Below are 21599 nucleotides of genomic sequence, written 5' to 3' on the forward strand. Positions count from 1 at the left end.
AATTCTACCCTTTTCTAAGAATCAAGGCCCCACGTTGAGGCGCGAAGGCCAGTTCCTCCCCACTTCCTGTTTTGAAAAGTTTCACCAAACCGCTTCTGATGAATTATGGGAAATGTGTGGTTGGGGGGGGTTTGGGGGTGCGGGGTGGAGGTGGAGGGTGGGGGGTGGGGGGGTCACATCATTTTGAAAGTGTACGTTCTGCACCATGTTCCTCTCTAGACGCCGGCAAACAACCTGACGCAGCACTAAAAGTGGCTCTCACCTTCATGCCCTCATCGGCGTTCACCCGGCTGCCCTGCACCAGGTGGATGGTGAAGGACTCCTGGATGGACCAGAGGGAGGATGTGGTTTGCTGTTCAGAGAGCAAGAGGGAAATGTTTTAATGGCTTTCGCCCCTAACCAAATCATTTACTGAAAATGTCTTCTTTTTTTAAACATTCTTTATCACTGTAAAACTGCACACTTCTTTTCGTAACTGTAGAAACTGTAGAAAATCGGTATCGCACAGCTGACTTGTTTTTTTCCTTTTTGGCACCGTGACCTCGGTTACGCAAAACAAAACCAGAAAGTGTATTTGGGTTTTTTTTTTTTTTGCACCTTTCAATTTGCTAATCCAGTAAAAAAGGTGAAAAGAGGAACAGAGGCAAGCTTTAATAAACAAGGCAAGCTCCTTTTCACCTAGCGTATAGGGCTAGGGCACTCAGTTGCCTTTATATTCCTTGCATATTTTCTAAATATAATATCCATCGCAAACCCAGAGACACAACAGTCCATCGTTTCCATCAGCTTCCTGAAAACTGCACCACCAACACCACACAATGTTCTTCGTACACTACATTTTTAGAGCCGCTTTCCCATGATGCCTTGGTTCCTGTGGGCGGCCCTCAGTGCCATCTGCTGCAGTGCTCTGCAGTGTGCCGTGTGTGAAATTCCTCACAAACACAGCCATCCGCATCCCCAGCGGAGGTACACGCCTGGCTTCTCGGCCGGCATTATCAAAAGGCTCAGGCCACCGCTTTACAAACCCGGAACTGCTCGTCATCGTGGCCAGCGTGTAAATGAATAAACGAGGTGGACGCGGATGGACGACCAGGTTCTGTTGGCTCTGTGCCACTCCTCGGCTGTTTCAAAGTCCGCGGAGGAGGGCAGCCTCACTGGTTGAAATACAAACGCAGTGGGGAAAGAGAAGAGCCAAGCGAGTGGCGTTATTTTTTAACAAGTGACCGCCGTGCCTCTGAGCCGGGGCCTCTCACCTTCTTGAGGGGCAATGGGGGAGGCTTCGATGAGGATCGGGACTTGCACACTTGGCTGTTGAGGCCCCCCTGCTCCTCCTGGTACTTGGTGATGGTGGTGTGGTGCACCATGGTCAGGTGGGGAGTCTGGCCGCTGTGTATGCAGGAGAAGATATACTGGGAAGGGGGAGAGAGAGCAAAGGAGAAGGTTACCCCTTTTGGAAGTCAATTCAGGATGACAAAATCACAACACACTGGACAGGCCTGGCAGATATAAGCCTTTTCATTACAGCAGTGTACTTCCAGCAGAGCTCCTGATCGAATTTTGGCTACCGTTCAGCTGTCTGTGAGGGTCGGGTGTCTGGGTTGTCACTAACACAATTCAAGTATGAAAGAGATTTTTTTCTAAAGCAAGGAAAATAAGCTGCGCTGGAAACAAAATGGGCCAGCCAATGAAGTTTCATCACTTCTGCGAGCTGGTAGACATATGACTCATCACTGCAGGTAACACAGTTTCAGTATCAACAGCAGCGTGTTGAGTGGTGGGGGTGGGGGGTGGTGGGGGGGTCAGAGCCAGTGCAAAATGGCACAGCTACTACAGTGAGCCGAGCTGGCTTGCAGCTGTGTGGTTAAAAAAATACATACAGCGACTTTAAGGCGAGGGTTACTCACCTTGAACTGGCACAGGGGGTACCTCCCATAGATGAACTCCCATCTGCCGTTGACCTGCAGGGTGTAGTCCTCGGGCTTCTCCAGCTTTGTCGGCCGAAAGACAGTGGCCTTCTTCTTCAGGGCGCTCCGCATCAGCGCCACTGGCTGTTCCTGAGGTTCCAGCTGGAGCATGAAGCTCTCCTGAAGAGTGCCGGTCCAAAAAAACACATATACACACGGACAGAGAACACAGAGACTGCATCACACATGAGTCAAACCATCCCGACAAATGCAACACTTACAATCGTACAGGACATTTAACTGTTTTACAGCAGCTGTGGGCCACAGGGAAATTTCAGCGAATCAGATGCCTCAGACAAATAGTGGGAGGCATTTCAGTGATGCAATTAGTGCTGTGCTCTGGACACACAGGTTCAAATCCCACAAGGGACAGTGCTGTGGTAACAGCTTCTGAAGAAATCCAGACACATAAATGGGTTACGAAATGTCCACAACTGTGTCTGAAAGGAAACCACATATAGCACACAATGTAATGGAAGCCTTGGGGTTACATTTAGCACCATGGTACAGTCATGCTGGCTCTGGTTAAGGACTGACAGCGAGCAGGTGAAGGTAAGAACAGAAGGTGAACATAAAAATCTCATTACAGTTTCACACACAGTTACTTCTATGGAATCATGATGAGGTTAGTTAAGTGGAATAAAATAGTCTTGGCAAGAAAACTGAAGCCAGGGGAACAAGTTTAGCTGGAAGCTCGGTGCTGAAGCGGAGGGGTCATGGGAGTAAAGGGTGAGGTCCGGGTCTGACTCACGTCGCTGGCCTCGAACTTGACGTTGACGATGATTTTCCTGGCCCCGCGGGCCGGCCGGGCACAGGGCTCCAGGTCGCAGGGGAAGCTATACTCCATCCACTTCTGCCAGAGCAGTTTCTGCCGGTCCAGCGCCCGCTCCTCGCAGAACGTCCGCATCTTGGTGCGGAACTCGTCCACCTCGTGGTTCTTCAGCGAATCGAACTCGTGCAGGCCTGGGAGGGTGGGGGGGGGGGGGGTGTTCAGGGTAACACACGTCAGTTGTGAGGTTGATGCATTTTTTCCTTGCACAAACAAGGAACAAATAACAGCTGTGCCAACGGCAGATCCTGAGGTCACACTTTGTATTCATCACTGTGGCTTCAGGAAACAACATTTTATATACATATATATACACACACATAGATGTGGTACTTTCCTTTGCTTTGCCCTTTTCTGTAGATATTTTCTGCAGATAACTGACTGAGGACAGTGCTGTTCACCTGAAACCAGGTATTAATTTACAATGGGGCACTGACACTATTTCTGTGCAGCATTACTTATATCTGACTCCATTAAATGACAAAGCATAAATAACACCATAATCAATCCCAATTAAATCACATGTACTGCCCTCCATTTTGCATGGCCTAGTCAATCTGCTATTGCCAAAGCAAAAGCCAACAGCAAAATGAATTTCACAACTGATAACATTAACAACTGACTGTCAGTGGTGATTCTATGGCAAAAATAAAACCCTGAAGGAGTTTGGATGCATCGAGCAGTTATCGCTCAACCTTGGCAATGGGATTCATATGGTGGATGCTTGGCCAACTAAACACTTTCCCTGGGATTCAATTTTGACTTTTTGATCACAGAAATTATGGTATGTGCGTCAAGCTCCAATTAGGCATATATGGTAAGGGACACAATCAAGTCAATGCTATTGACTTAACGGATGTGTCCACCGTGTCCAACCAGCACTGTTCACAAGTGTTGGATTTGGTTGGATTTTGAAATGACACCAAAGGCAGTATGTGAGGCAGATGTGCAGCTCAGTTACGTGAAGCAGAACCGTGGGGTCGGGGCGGGTCGGGGCGGGGCGGGGCGGGCGAGCGGGTGGGGGGGACGTACCTTTCCCGATGAGCAGGCTGATCTGGGAGTTGATGAGCTTCTCCACGCGGTCGCCCTCGCGGGCCACCAGCCGCAGGAAGGCCAGGAAGGGCCGCACGTCGCTCAGCCGCCGTTGCTCATCCTCCAGCTCCTCCTGCTCTGCCGTCTCGTTGATGCAGGTGAACACATAGGCGTCCGGGTCGCCCAGCAAGCTGAAGAGGGGCTCGCTTTTCGCGTTCCTCCACACCGTCTGAGGAGAGGGGGGTGCATGCGTGAGCCGGGGGGGGGACAGGGGATGAGGGTTGTGTGCTCCCGTTTAAAGGAGAGCTGCAGTGAAAGAAGCAGGCAGACAGGCTGCAAAGGACCTGCACAGTTCCCCTGATCCTGATGTTCCAATTTAAACTGTGCTCAGACCAATGGGTGAGGAGCTCAAAGCCCTCTGGTGCACCTCTCCCAAACCCCTTCCCATCCATCACTTCTAACTCGCCTGCCTTCGCACTAGAAAGTACAAAAGACACATAATAGAAAATACACATTTAAAAATATACAGACACAGAACAGAGATGACTGGGTACTCTGTGTTACTAAGTAACTACATCAGATCACTTTTAGAATTCTCTGAGATGATCAGCTGACCTGACACACATACTTTCAGCTTCCTATCCCCCTATTTAAATGGACAATATGAGACACGCAGGAATTGTCGGTCATTCTATTGTGTTCACCTGAGAATTTCTGTATCAAAGCTATTCAGTCCCGAGCCCTCTCTGAGGAGCACAACCCCATGCTGTCTTACACTCACAAGCACTGCCTTGTAAAGTGAAGGCGTATCACCAGGCTGGAGGAGTGTTTCACGGTCAAACCGAAGCAGCAGCGCGGTATTCCGAGACAAAAACTCAACATTTCGATGAAACCTTTCAGCGCACTCAGGCAGTAAACACACGATTGCCAAGAAGTCAGCTTGGAACTTGCTTTAACCGGTAACCATGGAAGCTCAGAGAGCTCTCCGCACTTACGCGAAACAATGGGCCACCGCTGGGTGAGCTCGACGCCGAAGCCGGCGAGGAACAACACATCGGCCGACGTCTGATAGCCCCCGCAACAGAGCGGACCAAAAAAATTGCCACTTAACGCACCAGCGTTAGGGCACAATGCTATTAAGTACGCAACGTGTCACCAGCTATCATGTGTTGGCCATTAGCAGCGAATCTGGCGAGCGAGCCGGCTGGCTGGACATGCTTCTGAATGCGCTATTCGCCGCTTGAAAGACAGAGGCGGGCCCACATGGTCCTGCATTCCCACATAAACAAATTCATTTGAAAATCCTTTAATCAGTTTGAGGCCAGATGCATGAAACCACCAAGCATGCCATCAAACTATACAGCAAAAACATTTTTCTTTCGGGCTCTCTTTTTTATTAATTTCCAGACCTGCGTATGATTTGATACGTTTTACAGCGATGCCTGCAGGGAATGAGTGTAGCTTAAGGCTAGGTTTTTTACAGTTAGATGAGTTGAATTATCTATTAATGTATTCATTTTGAAATGTAAATCCTTGCAATAATATATCTGATTGACTTCTACCTTACAGGTGGCCGTCATTCATTCAGATGTCCAATTCATAGTACAGTGATTATCAGTTGTTCAGATTTGACACTTTCAGTTCTAGGAGAAACAGTTCACAGCAACATTTCTTCTTTTCTTCATCCATTGTATAATATGCTTTGTACTTCCCCAAACCATCAGTGATACTCCACCAAAACAGAAAAAAGCTCAATCACACTAAAAAAATTAACTTGCAAACTGCAAGCCTGGCCAGCTGAAATGCTGTGAAGAATGAAATGTGATTTGTAAATACGCTTACACAAACCACACGCTACTGTTCTCAGTGTGTAACAATGTGGTTATTGGGTAGCAAAGTGCTATTAGACTGGTCTAACTCAGACTAAGTGTTTCTTAACATGAAGAAACACTTCATTTTTACATTTTTTTTTTCCCCTTGAAAGAATAATTTTTTCTGGGAAATTCTCCACATCCCCCTCAAACAGTCCTGTCACTACAGACAGGCCCAAGAGAGGCATGCTGAGGCCAGCCACCACTTAAAAAAAGATTCATCTTCACTGCGACAGTCGTACCAAATCTTAGCAATGCCACACAATTGATAAACCCTGCCCCTCCCCCGACAGATGACAATACCAGAACTTAAGAGCAGTTGCTGGGCCGATTCATAATTCATTAGAACAGGAAGCACATGACACCACTTCCTGTCTGATTAGGGTGAAATTAGATGATGGTGAAGGCAAGGAAATGGGTATCAAAGGCAGAATCTGTCCTGCAGCAGTGCCAGCGCTCGGCGCGCCTTGTCATTTCCAGACTATTTTTAACCTATTATTATTTGCCTGATCAAGCTGAGCAAACAAAGGGCCATTCACACCGAGCCGATACAGGAAATGCAGCCCGGGGACGCAATGTCGAGCGGGTAGCACTGTGACCCCAACCCCCCACTTCTCCTGCTGCAGCTACCGTTCTGTTGGGGCCTGCACCCCCAGCCCCCCGTCCCACCCGTTCCCCCCCCCCCGGGTCATACTTCCTCCAGGTTTAAAACAGCGAACACTTTTATTATCATTACTGTTTATTTACTCGGCAGATACCCTTATCCGGAGCGACTTTTACAGTTCAGATATTATCCGTTTATACAGTTGATTGTTTACCGAAGCAACTGAATGGCACAAGGCGGAGGCAGGGGGTGGGGGCAGAACGCATGGTGTCCGGGCAGACGGGTCCTAACCGCCGCTGGGGCTCTCCTACCTTTTTTATGGCTCCGATCGTGTCGTTGCGTGACACGGGGAAGTGCAGGTAGATCCCGGTGGGCAACAGGAAGTCCAACTCCACCTGCTGGCCCTCTTCCTCCCAGCTATCCGCCATGGCGTGGACCCCGGGGGGCATGGTGACAGCCACTCATCTACCGCCGGCTCAGCTGCTGGACACAGGAGGGGACAGAGGGGGACGGGATCAGGCGGACGTACTGCGAGGCACTGCCGACATAGCTTCACTGGGAGGTCACCCTCATCCAGAGGGTATTAGACAGGTAACAGAGCTTAAAGAGCTAACACAGCTAACACGTCATCTTTTTTACAAAGCCAGCACATATTATACAGCTAACACAGCTAACACATCATCCATTTAAACAGCTAGCACACCTACAAGGCAGACACAGTTGACACAGCTAACACATTGTCACAGCAGTACATTTGTTGATGCAATCCAGGTTGAGTGCTTTACCTAGGGGCACTGCCAAAGTGCCGTACCCGCAAACAGAACCCGCAACCTCCCCCCTTAACTCTACTGCACATTGCTGCCTTTCTACATATTCTCCATTTAGACAAGAAGGTTTTAAATGAATGAAAAATTTAACGTTCAGATATGGTATAGAGAGCGTGTACAGCGTATCTTATCGTGTTTTTCCAGGCGGTTTTTACCCAGTGGAAATGCAAGCACGGGGGAAGTCGGCCTGTTTTTCTTCCCAAACCCACAGCATACCTCATAGATGATACTGTATCAAAAATGCAATCTGTTATGCAGAGGGTGTGTGCCTTTGGGGGACGGCAGGGGTTCATAAATTACTGGACATTGCAGCAGTTTCTTTGGCCTTTGCGACACAACTTCAGCTGTGTGGCCAGCTGCCAGGCAGCTCATTTACAGTAAACAGCACGTCTGATTGGAAGAGAGAGAGCACTGGGGCGTGCGCAGGGACGCAGAGAGGTCTCCGACATGCCCCGACACCTCTGACTGAAAGCTAGGAAGGATAGGTGCACACACGCACACACACACACACACACACACACACACACACACACACACACACACACACCACCCCAGACACTGGGCTCCCACCTCGTCACATGACAGTGAAATTCCACGGTCCCACAGGAGAGGACGCGTTTCCAGTAACGCGCGATTGTTTCCCATCCCAGGACTTTTCTTATTAGCTGATTGCCTCTCGGGACGAGGGTTGTCTGGAGGGCCGAGTTTCATAACATCGTCTCCTCTCCCCGCTCCCCATCACAAGGCCTCTCCCTCAGCGCAAGCCTCTCAGAGGTCGATTTCAGGGTGTAAATGTGTAACCTCCACCAGTTTAACCAACAGACGGACCGCACTCTACACAGCCAAAAGGAGGATAGCCGATTTAGGCAACTTAGGGAACCTTGGCTCTGTTAACGGGAACTCAAAAGTCACACCAGTTGGCAAAGGGGAGAACCAGTCCACAGCGGGGGAGTTATCGAGATCGAGAGTTATCGAGAGTTATCGAGATCGGCTAAAGAACAGCACCACCGGAGCGGGCAAGACGCGCATTTACATTCTGTCACTTGGCAGAGGCTCTTATCTAGAGCGGCTTACAAAGGCAGACGACAAAAGGGTACGTAAGAGAGGTGCGGGAACATGGGTACACACAGAACACAACAGACCACATCCCATCATGCGTCAGTTCCCCACACAGTGCCGTGATAACTAGTGCTATCGTAAATACATAAGTACCACAAAAAAAAAATTCACAAGCGCAACACGACACAACCTACAATGAGGAAATCAACAGAAATATAGGCTATCCACACAAGTTGTTCACGCTGCTTTCTGAAGATGCAGTTTAGGATGCTGCTTTAGCCCATTAGACTTGTGCAATGTTCAGGCCAGGGTGGCATTTAAAGGCAGCTATTAATGAAAGCCAGCCCTTAAGCCGGGTATAGAGACTAATCTTGTCATGTATGTCTGGGGGAAACAGAGCTGTAAGACGAAAAAACAGTCCTGGCACACAGTCCTGTAAAGACTCTTCCCTAGAAACCTGTATTCTTTCAATCATTTAATTAAAGCTTGAACTGAATTTGAAGCTCCCCTGTTTAATATGCGGTACCTGCCACTGCTTGCTTGAGCTTCGCTCTTCCTTTTACTGTATATCTTCCTCCCCCCCCACCCTTTGTTTCTGTTCCTTCTCAATTTCATTCAAATGGAAAATAATTTACCCCAGGGAAAACTGAGATGAACCCCCCCCCGGTTAGACGCATCGATCACAAACCAAGTCAAAATGCCCCTAAACAGGCCGATATTCTTAAACCAAGGCTGATTATCTTAAACCAGACACATAACCTGAGTTGAACTTCCCCATATACCACCCACCCACAATATTTTAATTTCAATAATAAATTACTGGCTGCATTCACTCATTAGCACTGCATTTTCACACCATCCCAGAGCATGCTGGGAAAAAGCGTACACTATTGTGCTGAGTGAAAAAGGAAGAGTCCGTGCTGTCCTTCAGTGTACTGAAGCGCTCGGCAGTAACCTTGTCTCGCTGGATGCCTCTGCTGCGGCAGTCTCGCAGCCCTCCAAGGCTCGCTTTGACCGCTTGAATGCTGAAATTCATCAGCTGATTGCTGACAAGGGGAAAAATCTCATCGCCAGCACAAGCCGGAGAGAACCGTTTGCCCATGAAACCGAACCTGGTGCCTAGAGGCAAGTAGGAACATTTGGCATCCCACAGCGTTCCCAAACAACTGTGAGAAAATGACCATTGCAAAAAAAAAATGACAGACTTAGGAACCATATCCGCTCAGTAGGGGCCCTTATTCCTGGTGACCCACACAGTCTACGCTTTACGTGTTGTCCACTTGTGCAGCTGGATATTTGCTGACACCTTTCAGATTAAATCACTTTCTCAAAGGGGCATGACAACAGCCTCCCACTAGAGAATGAAAAATCTCCGGCCTTTGGGTTCCAAAGCCCATCTCCTTAACTGCTGCACCACACCACCAGAACTTCACACTGTACAAACTATCCCAGGGTGAGTGAGGCTGCTCATATAAGCAAGACCCCAGACAGAGACCTGACAGAAACACAGAGGTGCAGAAGTCTCACCACAATGGCAAAGGCGACCGTGCGGTATTCTGCCAGGGGAGGAATACTGGTTTCTACTGGCGAGTGAAGCTCCTTTTCCCCTGTTCGTCACCACTCCAGTAGCCTCGCTGCCATTGAATTTGTCACTCGAAAGAGCCATCTTTGCGCTCTCTCGCTGTGCATACAGGCCTCAGTTTTTCCGAAACATTATGCAACACAGCCAGGCATGCTCCAAGACACCACATGGTGTTTGCAGCCATGCCTTTACAATAGAGGAATTTGCAAGAATCTGCTATCTGTTCATATTTCGACACTGGGTTACGCTCTCTGCCACAGCAGTGCAGAGAAAAAATATTTGCTGAGGAAGTTTGTACGCTGATAACAAGACTGGTGAGAAAACAACAGCAGGCAAATGGAGAAAGACAGAGAGATAACAGAGTGAGAGAGAGAGAGACTCCTGTTTCTACACAGAAGAGGAAGGCAGTCTCTTTTCCCTCTCCACACCCTCTTAATAAACATTGCTGCTTCATTCACAATTCCAGGCCAAACCATCAGGAGGTTGTGGAATTCCCTGCAGTGTATTGTCCATGCGCAGACTTAGACTTCAGCTCCCGGTCTAACAACACCGCAAGCCAATTTAGGGCTGCCATGACGAGCTGTACCCAGAGATACCGGCAGTACACACCGACGTTGAAACGGGGGGGAAATGCACCTGATTTTCATGCTTGTTGTACAACTTAAGCACACAGAATTTAATGGAGCACAGAATGACAAAAATGCAAATAAATACCTAAAGAAATGCGAGAGATGTAACGTTTCTGTTTCCCTGAGCGTAAAATCATTACATTTTATTTATTTTTATTTTTTTTGATAAATACTGGGGCAAGCGCTTGTTCCAGTGGAAAAAGTGAATCGTCGTGTAGAGAAAACTGCCACTGAGTAATTGCATTTCCACCATTTTAACAGATCTCGGAAAGTTAATTGTTAGTGTCAAACGATCAGCTTCCTACCACCCAAGTGAACTACCGTTTTAGCACCTAAAAGAAACGGCTGGGAAACATGTGTCTAGAATTAAGTGACAGATCTGCAGCAGCACTGAGACTTCTACCACAATAAGAAATGGCTCGAACAAGCGACGCATGAACCGCAAATGGAAATACAGAGTCATTTGAACTTTAGCATGAACCGACATCACAAAGAGCTCCAGAAATCCATTTTTAAATTAAAAAGAAACGAACGAGAGACACCAAGACACGCACTCGAAAACAAAACAATGATAAAGAGGCGACATCAGGTTCGCAATAAACTGCAAGAACATCCGATATTTAGAAGAAAAAAAACGCGTAATAATATTTTTACATTTTAGCAAACAGAAATTTCGCTGACAAGCAACAGCCTACGAATTTACAAAGCTAAATAATATATTGTTGGCAAAAACATCAACATTCCGCAACCACAACGCTGTAATGTAATAACGCAGATCGTCACTTGCCTTGGCTCAAGATGATTCGCAAGCCTTACGGTCCATTTAGCTGGCTGTCCATCGCTATACAGCATGTAGTTCCGTTGCTTAGCATTCAGTAATAAACTCAAGACGAGACACCCGACTGTATGTCAGGGAAAGATGATTCCCCGCTCCTTCGATAACAGAGGAATTACTGCAGATTGTTCGATTCTAAAGCCAAGTACGTGACAGAAGGAACTTGACTCGGGCGACGTTTCGTTTCTGGTCAGCCAGGAGGGGAGAAGTGCAAAAACTGCGGAGTGCCGACTCAATTCGCTGCTGCAACCACCAACCCATTGAACTGACGAATTCACGAGTTTGTAGGGACCGTCTCAAAAGTTTCGGTCACAGATCCTCAAACAGGGAAGGGAGTTGTTACAGTGGGTTTATGAAATGACCTATCCAGCAAGCTCGCAATGATATTAAAAAGCTAAATTCAACAAAAGGAAACTGCCGATTGATGTATATATGTGTAAAACTGCACATAATATACACATACAGTCTAATCAAAAAGGACTTGTCCAAGAAATATTTCACAACTTTATAAAAAAGGTGTATGTATTGTCATTGATCATTTGTGCAAAAATCATATTATATGGAAATATTTCTTTATGAAATTGGATAACGTTAGGGTTAAATATCAACAAGAGTATAGTCCCGCCCATCTTATAAGTGTCTTGGTTTAAATTACTTTTAATGTAGAATTAAAGGAATCGAAGAAAATTATTTAAGGGACATTGCCACACAGACATGAACTAAAAAAAAAAATCAGACTACAGATCAGAGATAGCTCCCAGAAAACAATTATTTTAGGTACAATGAATTTCCATGTTTACTACAGGCTTGGATGGAAAAGGTTTGTATTTATAGAACTGTTGGGCTGATTGCCAAAATAATATTACAAATTTATAATGTTAAATGACATATTAGTTTAAAACACCCAAAGGCCCATGAAATGTAATAATTAAAAGCTTTTTCATTGAACAAAACACTTGTTTACAATGCTGGGAAGAAATGGGTGTCATTTTGGGCAAGGCCACACATTCTACACAAGCAGATGTCAGATATTAGCATACATTAAACTATTTGACAATATCCTGAACTAAAAGCCAATACAACAATGTTTTAGTTGCTTCAGACAAAATACAGTCTGAGTCAATGCTGAGAGTATATAATTAGCAAAATTAGTGAATGAGTAACTAAATCATCTTATAAGAGCACATACTATGGACTCAAAATATTACACATACTAGTTATAAACATAATAATACATATAAAATGAAGTCCTACAAAATATTAATTATCCAATAAAGTATGCTTCAAAACAGACAAGACATATAGAGTATTAGGAAAGAAATCAACAACTGTCATTGCCACTGCTTGCACACACTGGAAGCTGAATAGCATCAATTCCGTTTTTTCAGAGACAAGGCACAGTAGAGACGGTCCCTTACGCATGAAATACAGCCCTGCTACAGAACGTAGATAAGACGCCTGACCTCACACTGTACGTCAACGGCAGTCTTCACAGATCATAAGGGATCATATTTTCCAATTTCCTATGACTTTCTCCTGCCTTGTCTAAAAGCTGTCCCTCTTATCGCCAGGGAGCATGCAGTATATCTGCCACATCCCTGTTTAAACCCTGTCTTGCATTTCACCCATACAGGATGACATAAATGTTTTCCTTCATTTGGATCTCTGTAACAGTTTACTGGATACAGTAGTAAAAAAAATACGCAATATATAAAATATGAGATAAAAAAACTCCAACCATCTCACTTTAGGGTCTACAAAGCATAAAATTTCCCTTGCTTATTACAGAGGGTTTTATTTGCTATGCTATTAATTCCTATATTTTAAAACCCTGGATGCAGGTCTCTCACCAGAAGTAATCTATACCACTGTCCTAATGCATGAGCATTCTCCTTTTTATAGATGTTCTGGGAAGCACCTTCCCATGAGTCATTGCTCCAGCAGGAGCTTTTACTGGACAGAGGATATGACTCTATACATTAATGATCCTACAGAGGTATCAATGTCTCCTTCTGCCAAAAAATGGGTGTATCCTTCTCTCAGAGTCGATTTATTAGTTGCCAGCTTGCCACAGCTGCCACATGTACTATCCATTTCCAAAACAAAATTCAAAATGCACTTTAATTTGGGGACGTAATAAACATTTACATATACAGACAACAATGTACTGTGCCATGGATTTTAGGCACATACAGGCTGATGTGAATGCACAGCACAAACAGACAAATGGAAAACTTTCAGCAGTCCCATTCTCAGTTAAGGTTTCGCTGTCATTCAGAAAATCCTGAGTGTCTGATCCTCAGTGCTCAGCACACATCCTGTCACATTGCCTAATTACCAACAGGGGCCATTTCCGGGTTCACGTGTGAGAGCAGTACATATAAGACAAGGTTGTAAAGGCAGTGGAGACGCTGTCACCATCTACAGCGATGGGATGCAATCGATGAACACATCGTTTGCGCTGCCGCGAACCACACACAGCGAGCAGGCTATATTGTGCACCTCCATTAAGACAGCATCTGAATCCATTTTTTTCAGGTGATAACAGAGCTGGTACTTGGAAGGAGCCTTCTTGGAACAAACCTCCTTATTTAGTCAGAGTTTGTCCTTGAAGATGACTTATGGCTAAATGCAAGCGTTCTCAAAGCGAACACTCAAACGTAATTCTGGTGAATGCCAAACCCAATGAAAGGGAAGAAACAGCAACCCTTTCTTAACCCTTCTGAGTCTCTGAATCGTTGTTGAGGGCAATTACGCATTGACTCTAAGAGGAAAATCTACGAAACATAAAGCTAAAAAAACACACACACATACAATTTCCACACACAGACTAATTTCCTTCAGTAATCAAACTTTTTTGGTGGTAGTGGGCTGGGGGTTGAGGGGGGCACTCTATCGCTGTGTTTGACCATGAGAGACATGGCGTTTCTGTTCCATTTGTCGCAGTGCTAGCTAACTACTGTAGCGGGGGGTTCTGAGTCTGCACACATTGTCTCATGGTCTCTGTGTCCCTGAAACCCTCTGACTCCGATGGGAGAGATACACGGCAGGGCCGTGCTCTGGGAGAAGGATGCATTAATTAGATATTCCCTTTCTGCATGTCAGCCCTGCTTGATTCATTATCTGCTTCAAATAACCCAGTGCAGCAGATGGTTCTCTCTTAGCTGGAGTTCACTGAGTCCAGCTACTGTGGCTGATGCCTTTGGTTAGAGAGATATCTGAACAGTACAGTACTGCCAACTGCATCTAAAATTTAGGAACTGTTCTGCAGAAAAATATTGTCAGTTCAAGCATACATGTCCAGGGTTTTGCCATGAAAACATATTCCTTGTTTCTAATGATAGCTTGTTTGCAGTACTCGGTTCCCCTAAACTATATGTAGCTCAATACCATCTACAGTAGATGTTTTCCACCAAATACAAGAAGTAAGCAGGAATGGAGAACTACTGAAGTGCACAATACATATTTTTTGTGAATGGTTCTGCCTGATGTATACTTGGGGGGAAAAAGTATTTTCATATTGTTTCACTAACATATGCGTTTTGCAGTTACTTTCAGAATAAAGATTCCCATCCACTTTAAAGGAAAGAGGAACCTGACTAGAGCAGCCTGAAAGAGAAACTATGCAGTCAGTCACTGATGTTCTAAAATTGCTTCATGGGGAAAAGTGACATTGGATTGAATTGAACATTTTGCTTGTTTTGCAATAAAAATTTCAGTGTTGACAAGATTCATTTGTTGGGGGTTGGTATTCACAATTTTAAAATACATGGTCAAAAAGATGAGTTTAAGAGATTTAAGAGATTAAGATGAGTGGACTTAGGCTGTAACATATTAATGTAAATACAAACTGTTTGCATGAAACTGTCCTCATATTCAGCCCAACAGGCAGAATATGGAGTTTACAAATCACACCTACATGCCTCTAGACACCCACTCAACAGCATAACAGCAGTCCCCACCCACATATAACTTCAACTTCATAAAAAAGATAACATGAAAAACATTAAAGCAGTGAGATGCATATCACACTATCAACTAAGTGTCACTGGTTCTATGCATTGAGGTTTTTGGGTAAAAGGGAACTAACATAAAGCCAGATGAGTTCAATTCAATTAACTCTTGATGCTAACAATGGTTAACATGGACATTTTTATACCAATCCCTAAACCTTTATGATTTACATCTATAAGATGAGACAATGTTTATAGCTATTCTTCAATAAATGAAATGGAAACATTGAAGCACATACACTACTTTCCCTCCAACTACATTTAAACATATAGTCCTTTATCCTTAGCTATAAGAAAGCACAAAGTATTTTAATTTTGTAAATTTTTTTTTTTTTTAGTAATTTCAATGAAAAAATAAATGTTGCCTAAAAATCCAAAAATGTATATACTACTTCCTTAAAATCTTTAGTGGCAGCAAAGAACAAATACCATAACAAATCTTTTATAACACTGAAAGGTGCACATACTCCTTCAGATAATAATAGTAATACTGGGTCTGCATGTTCCCAATAAAGGAAAATCTGGAAAACCCATTTTATATGTTCAAGTGTCCAAAGCATTTATAAAATAAAAGAGTAGCGAACGTGACAAAAGCATTTCCTAATCTGGCTATCCTTGAAGCTGCAGAACAGGCCTACAGTAACAGCTGAGTGCATTACTGCATCAGGGCTGATATGGTGGCCATGTCTATTGGCATGGAATGTTATCCTGACACTGGCGAAGCATTTGAGGACAGAGGGGACATATCCTTACAACATACACTGACTTGCCATTAGCGAACTACCCACTAACACAATATTTCTTTCATCCAGAATGTTGTATTTTTGTCACACCAGGTTGAGGGTATCAATAAATGATAAATAAGTGAGTGAGTGTGAAGAAACAGATGCCTAGCATAAACAGATGGACAAGGTATGATTGCGGCTGGTATGGCAACAGCACCAGCTGAAAATGAAAAGCCTGGTGTGGCTTAATTTCTTGTCCATTGAGGAATTCAGTTCTATCGTGGTGGTGGCCCACCATCCACATTCAGTTGCTTTTGCTGATTACAAAAGCAGATCGACACTGAGTGCCTCAGGCGGCTGACTGGCGCACAGCAGTAGTACCTTTAGATAGAGGAGGTAATTCCTATGTTGTTCACCTTTTGTCTGTAGCTTTTGGAAGCGCAAAATGGTCAGTTGGGGAGAAATGGTGCGTGACTGATTCTACAGAAACGTGTGAAAGGATACTATTGTGAGAGTTTAAACTGTGCTACTGACAACCTGACCCAAAACAGGCGTCAGACGCCAAAGTCCCGAACAGCCGTAAGCGTCTGCGGTCGGGTAAGAACAGCAGCGAGCGTTCTGAAAGAGCAACAGCGTGCTTCTGGTGAAAAACAAAACAGGAAGTCAGGGTGCAGAACAGAAACTCGGAGTGTACAGAGCCAAATAAAGCTGCAGCCCCCCCTCCCCCCTTCCCCCATCCTCCTCCCACCAGTCACCACAGAGCAGCGCGCAGCACAGATGAACCACTGCCACTTACGGTAACGAGTTTCGAAACAAACAGCACTGAGGGGGAAACCAGGGGACTCTGCACAGAAGTGTACCAATAAACCAACCTCCTCCCCAAAAAAAAAAAAAAAAAAAAAAATCACTTCAGGTGACCACATTCAAATTATGGAAGCTGTTTTTGTAGGATAGTTACAATGACCCGACGCTGATATCAGGAGTCGAGCGCTTTTATTTAAATATTATTTGGATCGCGCCCATGTTTCATGAGCCGAGGAGAGGAGGCCGCCTCCGAGGGCTTCACACCACTTTCACTGTCCAGCAATAACACACACAAGAGCAGGTGTGCCCCTTTTCATTTTTGGTGTTGATAATCTGCAATTATAAATAACGGCGCAAAAGGCATATGTTGCATTTAATCAAACCAATATTTAAATAATAATTAAACAATAATTAATCAATCTTGAATACACCAATGTACACAGACGTGGAAATGGTCGTTCAGAACAAGTCGCTAGGCACCCACATCAAGGTGCTATGATTAAATTGCATATAGATTGATTGACGTATCATATTCCGAAAATAACTGAGCCCGGAGACAGCAAGAATGCCGATTTATAAGAAATTCTCCCGTTAAGAGCGAACTTGAGAGACTATATATATATATATATATATATATATATATATATATATATATATATATATATACAAAACCTTCGAAAATAGCAGAACAGCGTTTACGAAGATGAAATTGAACAGCCCTGGTCTGATCGTTTTAGAGCTTTAGAAACGCTTGATACCATTTTACATAACATTATGTGTGCGCAACTCGTCAACCATGTCATTGATTTTCCTCACACCCCTCCGCTTTCATGAACAGTTAAGCAAATTCCTATGAAAACGCAGTGCACATTTCCCTCTAAATTCAAGTCAGACGGAGTAATTGTCCCTGCGTCTCGAGCTTCAGTGCCACGCAGGATTCCTATTCGTCAGAACCTCTCAGCTGGCTTCACCTGCCTGACCCCCACCACTCTCTCATCACCATAGCAACATCTTTCAATACGAGCCACTTATCTGTCCTTCAGATAAGGAAATAAACATACACTTTCACAATGAAGTAATATCCACTCTGTGATCAGCATCTCTTTGAACGTCTTATTCCTGATGCCTTTCACAAAGCCACTAACTTGAAGTGGGGAAGGTTGTGTATACACATAAAGAGCATCACATAAACCTTTTGAACAGGACCGTATGTATTACATCTGTATAAATTACAAAGTATTCCTACAGTTTCAGGGTCCTGTCCAGAGATGACACAATGATGAAATGCAGGTTGGTATTTTTGGAACGACACAGACAGGGAAACAAGACACTTGCATTGAAGTTTCTATCCTCTTCCTTGCTCTTCTGATGTTTTTGCCAAGTGGGTGTAACAAGAACATGACCATCTATTTTGGGGTACAGACTGGCACAGCAGCATTGGAATGATACCAAAAGTGCGCCAGGTAGAAGGTGTTTTGTACCACAAAGAAAAATAAAGATTTATTGAATAGGGCCATGTGGGAGAGGCATCCATAGACTACAGACACTTCTATAGTGGCAGTGTTGTACATAAAGCAAATATAGGAAAGTGAATAATAGCAACAAAATGGTTTCACATTAACTAAGGATAATGGCGAATATACAATTTCAATTAGGACACAGAACACTGAAAGATCAGTAATCATAAGTTTAGTAAAAACCTGACAGACACTCAATGCATGCAAGAACAGCTGGCAAGTCTCTAAACCTATCTTTCATGGAGAGTGGGCTGTAAAATTTTGTGATCTGGAGCACTCAGCTCTGTGGTCTGGACCAGTTAATTAGTGGCTAAGAACACTTGCTGGCCAGTTTATGTGGTCTGAGAATCTTCTCTTGACAGTCGTGTGAGCAGTACCATACCCTTCCTAGTGAAAATGTTAAGCCTTTTTCTTTGCAGGTGCTTGCATAAGTTCTTCTTATGATGTTGGTGGTACACAAGCCTATGTATCATATTCATTGTTTTATGATTCCCTGTATTCCAACTTTAGCTACTGCTAATATTACTCACATGTTGCGTTGATATGTCTCTCCCCTTTCAAGCATGACGTAAATGAAAAAAAAAAACAAAACTGCAGGTTACAAGTGTCCTTTAATAAGCAGTTACATGTCACAAAGAAGCTTATTAAAGCTTATTAAATGAGATTTGCAAAGACCTCTGTGGAAGTTTCACTATAAGAATATTTAATCTTGAAAAACCCCTGTGCAGAATTATGTTGGGTGTGAAGATGTTGTCATTTTCATTTATCTATCTATCTATCTATCTATCTATCTATGTATGAGAAGAGAGCGAGAGATGAATATATGTGATGATGTCAATCTATTTTAATTAAATGATTCTCAAGACAGAATATTTTACAACATCCAGCAAGTTCTATTTTAAGTATAAAACCATGCAGAATCCTTATCATTTTAACAGCCAATGTCTTCCCTTTATTCCTTATAGTGAAATTAATTCTCTTCAAATACATTTGTTGCGATGGTATACACTGCTTTAGTAGCTCCAGCTGTAATACAAAGTCTCATGCACTGGGGCAGTGATGCAGCACAATCAGCAGCCATGTATCTCACACTGATGTCTTTACCTTTCTTCTCTCTGCAGAAGATCACAATTCAGAGTGTCTGTACTGTTAAGCTCTTCCACAAATGGCTGTACAGTTCCCCCAGCATCAGACTCAACAGTACACATAGCAAAACAGAACAAGTATGACTGGGAGGTTCAAAGACAAACACTGATTGCCAAAATGATACTGATCACGTTATTACCATTAGTAGTATTAGGAAAGTAGATGTAGTAGTGGTAGTAATAGTTGTAATAGTGGTGATAATGGTAATGCCCTTGTCTAGAGCAACGTAATACAGCTTACATTTTACCCATAATCCATTTATATAGCTGGATATTTTTCACTGAAGAAACTCAGTATTAAGCAGCTTTCTCAGCTTCAGTGTCCCATGTCGGAATAAAACCTGCAACTTTCCGGATTCAAACTCACCGCCATCTCACCGCTCACTGCTAAAATGGTTCACTTAAAATGTTCATCTTAAAATGTGTTTCTTTATTTTCTTATCCCTTCAGTTTGTTGCTGAGAGACTGAGCAGAGGCACCATTGCCATAATGCTGGTCAGTCTGCATGCAGCCTTACAGAAAATGCCCCCAAGAACATGTGAAATCCATCTTACTCAATCCTGTGTGTTCTTCGTATGACCGTCAAGAAAATTGATCACTTGAAGCAACACTTGATAGAGTCATTATGCGAGTGGCTGTAAAGTAAAGGATGCCCATCTTTTCCTTGTAGGCCCTCAAGGTTACAGACACCAAGGAGCATCCACAGCTCATGTGGACTTTAGCTTCCTTAAAATCCCCTTTGCCCCAAAAACACTCCAGCTGGGTATTGTTATTGCCCCCATTGTTACGCACTTCATGCGCTCACACAGTCAATTTCACTTGCTGGGTGGCAGAGATTCCGCCATTTCAGTCTCCATTGCATACGTGACAAAAACTGAGGCTCACTTTTACAACCCCATCTCTTCACGGGATGCCAGATAAATAAGATTTAGATGTTGATATTTGTGACGGTTTTATTCGTACGCCCAGTACCGCATGTAAACCTTTATCAGCAGGATTACAAATGCAATTCAGCCCTTTGCGCCTCATTTCCACGGCACCATTGTTGTTCCACATGCCTAATCTGGTAGCTGAGTCATTTTAGAAACCTACCGCACCCCGCTGCACTATTTTGCATGATATTTTAGCTAATTGAATGATTTTAATTTGCTAAAATTAAGAGTAGAATTAAAAGTAGTCAAGCCATACACTACAACCCCCACAAAAAAAAATATAAATATAACATAAGTATAATTTTTGCCAAGCTGACGTAATTGGCCACCTAATGCACACCATCTGCTCCAGACCATCATTACCACCTGGGAAATAACACCTGCCTTTTTCTTATATGTCAGCTCTGGTATCCCCCCCTCACCAACCATGCAATGGGCTCAAATTTAATGCCACAAAAACCCAGCGCAGACTGCAAACGCACCAAGCACAATTCTCTGTGGTAAGTCAATATCACCACAGTCTGAGAAATACCAGCGATGCAGACTGCAATTTTCCCCCATTTGTGCTGGGTGTAGGAGGGTGATGGATGGTGGCTGAAAAATTAAGGGAGTGGTTGTGAATATTTGGGGCACAGTGGTATTTTGGCACAGGGCAGTAGGCGTTTTTCTTTTTTTTTTTTTTGCATGTGTGTTTATTCTTTTCATGTTAGGCCACCTGAGACCTGGTGGAAAGTTGCAGCGTCTGCCTCCACAGTCTGACGTGGGATTGAAAAAAAAATGTTAAACTAGGCGAGACACGTGAGAGGGACCACCATTTTGTATTTGACAAAATTGACAGCGTTCCTTGTTTTTAAACTGGAGTCTACAAACATGCAACAGTTGCAGTCAGCCCCCATCCAGACAGTATGGAACAAATAGAGGATGGTTTAGTTAATTAGGAGGTGAAGTAAACAGTACGACTGTTTAGTTAATCCTGTCTTTTTTATGAACAGCAATTAATTAAATGGCCTTCATTCGTCAAACACCAAAACAAAAAACAGTGACAGTCAAGTACAATATGAATATGGTTCAGGCAGGCACACCACACAGCCATGAGCAAGAGAGGAGGGAGAGAAAGAGGTGCTACGATGACTACCAAGAAAACACTAAAGAGTACTTACTATAATAAGTGATATCTGCTGCCATAAAACATTCATTGATTTTGTAGTAAAGCGGCATACATTTGTCATTC

The 21599-nt window shown here is 44.0% G+C and overlaps 1 protein-coding gene across 4 annotated transcripts in view; it reads right to left on the minus strand.

Annotated features, from left to right (window-relative positions):
* Window positions 1-21599, minus strand: part of pik3cd (phosphatidylinositol-4,5-bisphosphate 3-kinase, catalytic subunit delta) — a 43807-nt gene that overhangs the window by 16647 nt on the left and 5561 nt on the right. The window contains exons 1-7 of one of the 4 annotated variants that reach the window (XM_036532060.1): window positions 11185-11426; window positions 6612-6780; window positions 3826-4054; window positions 2716-2927; window positions 1905-2084; window positions 1254-1409; window positions 263-352 (exon numbers count right to left, since the gene is read on the minus strand). In XM_036532060.1, coding sequence (XP_036387953.1) covers window positions 263-352; window positions 1254-1409; window positions 1905-2084; window positions 2716-2927; window positions 3826-4054; window positions 6612-6749 — 1005 coding nt within the window. In that variant the 5' untranslated portion in view covers window positions 6750-6780; window positions 11185-11426. Of the gene's footprint in view, window positions 1-262; window positions 353-1253; window positions 1410-1904; window positions 2085-2715; window positions 2928-3825; window positions 4055-6611; window positions 6784-11184; window positions 11427-21599 lie in introns of those variants that run through there. The other 3 variants (XM_036532059.1, XM_036532061.1, XM_036532062.1) reach the window with 3 other exon arrangements.

This window comes from Megalops cyprinoides, chromosome 6, assembly GCF_013368585.1.
Source record: "Megalops cyprinoides isolate fMegCyp1 chromosome 6, fMegCyp1.pri, whole genome shotgun sequence".
In the NCBI taxonomy this organism is placed as follows: domain Eukaryota; kingdom Metazoa; phylum Chordata; class Actinopteri; order Elopiformes; family Megalopidae; genus Megalops; species Megalops cyprinoides.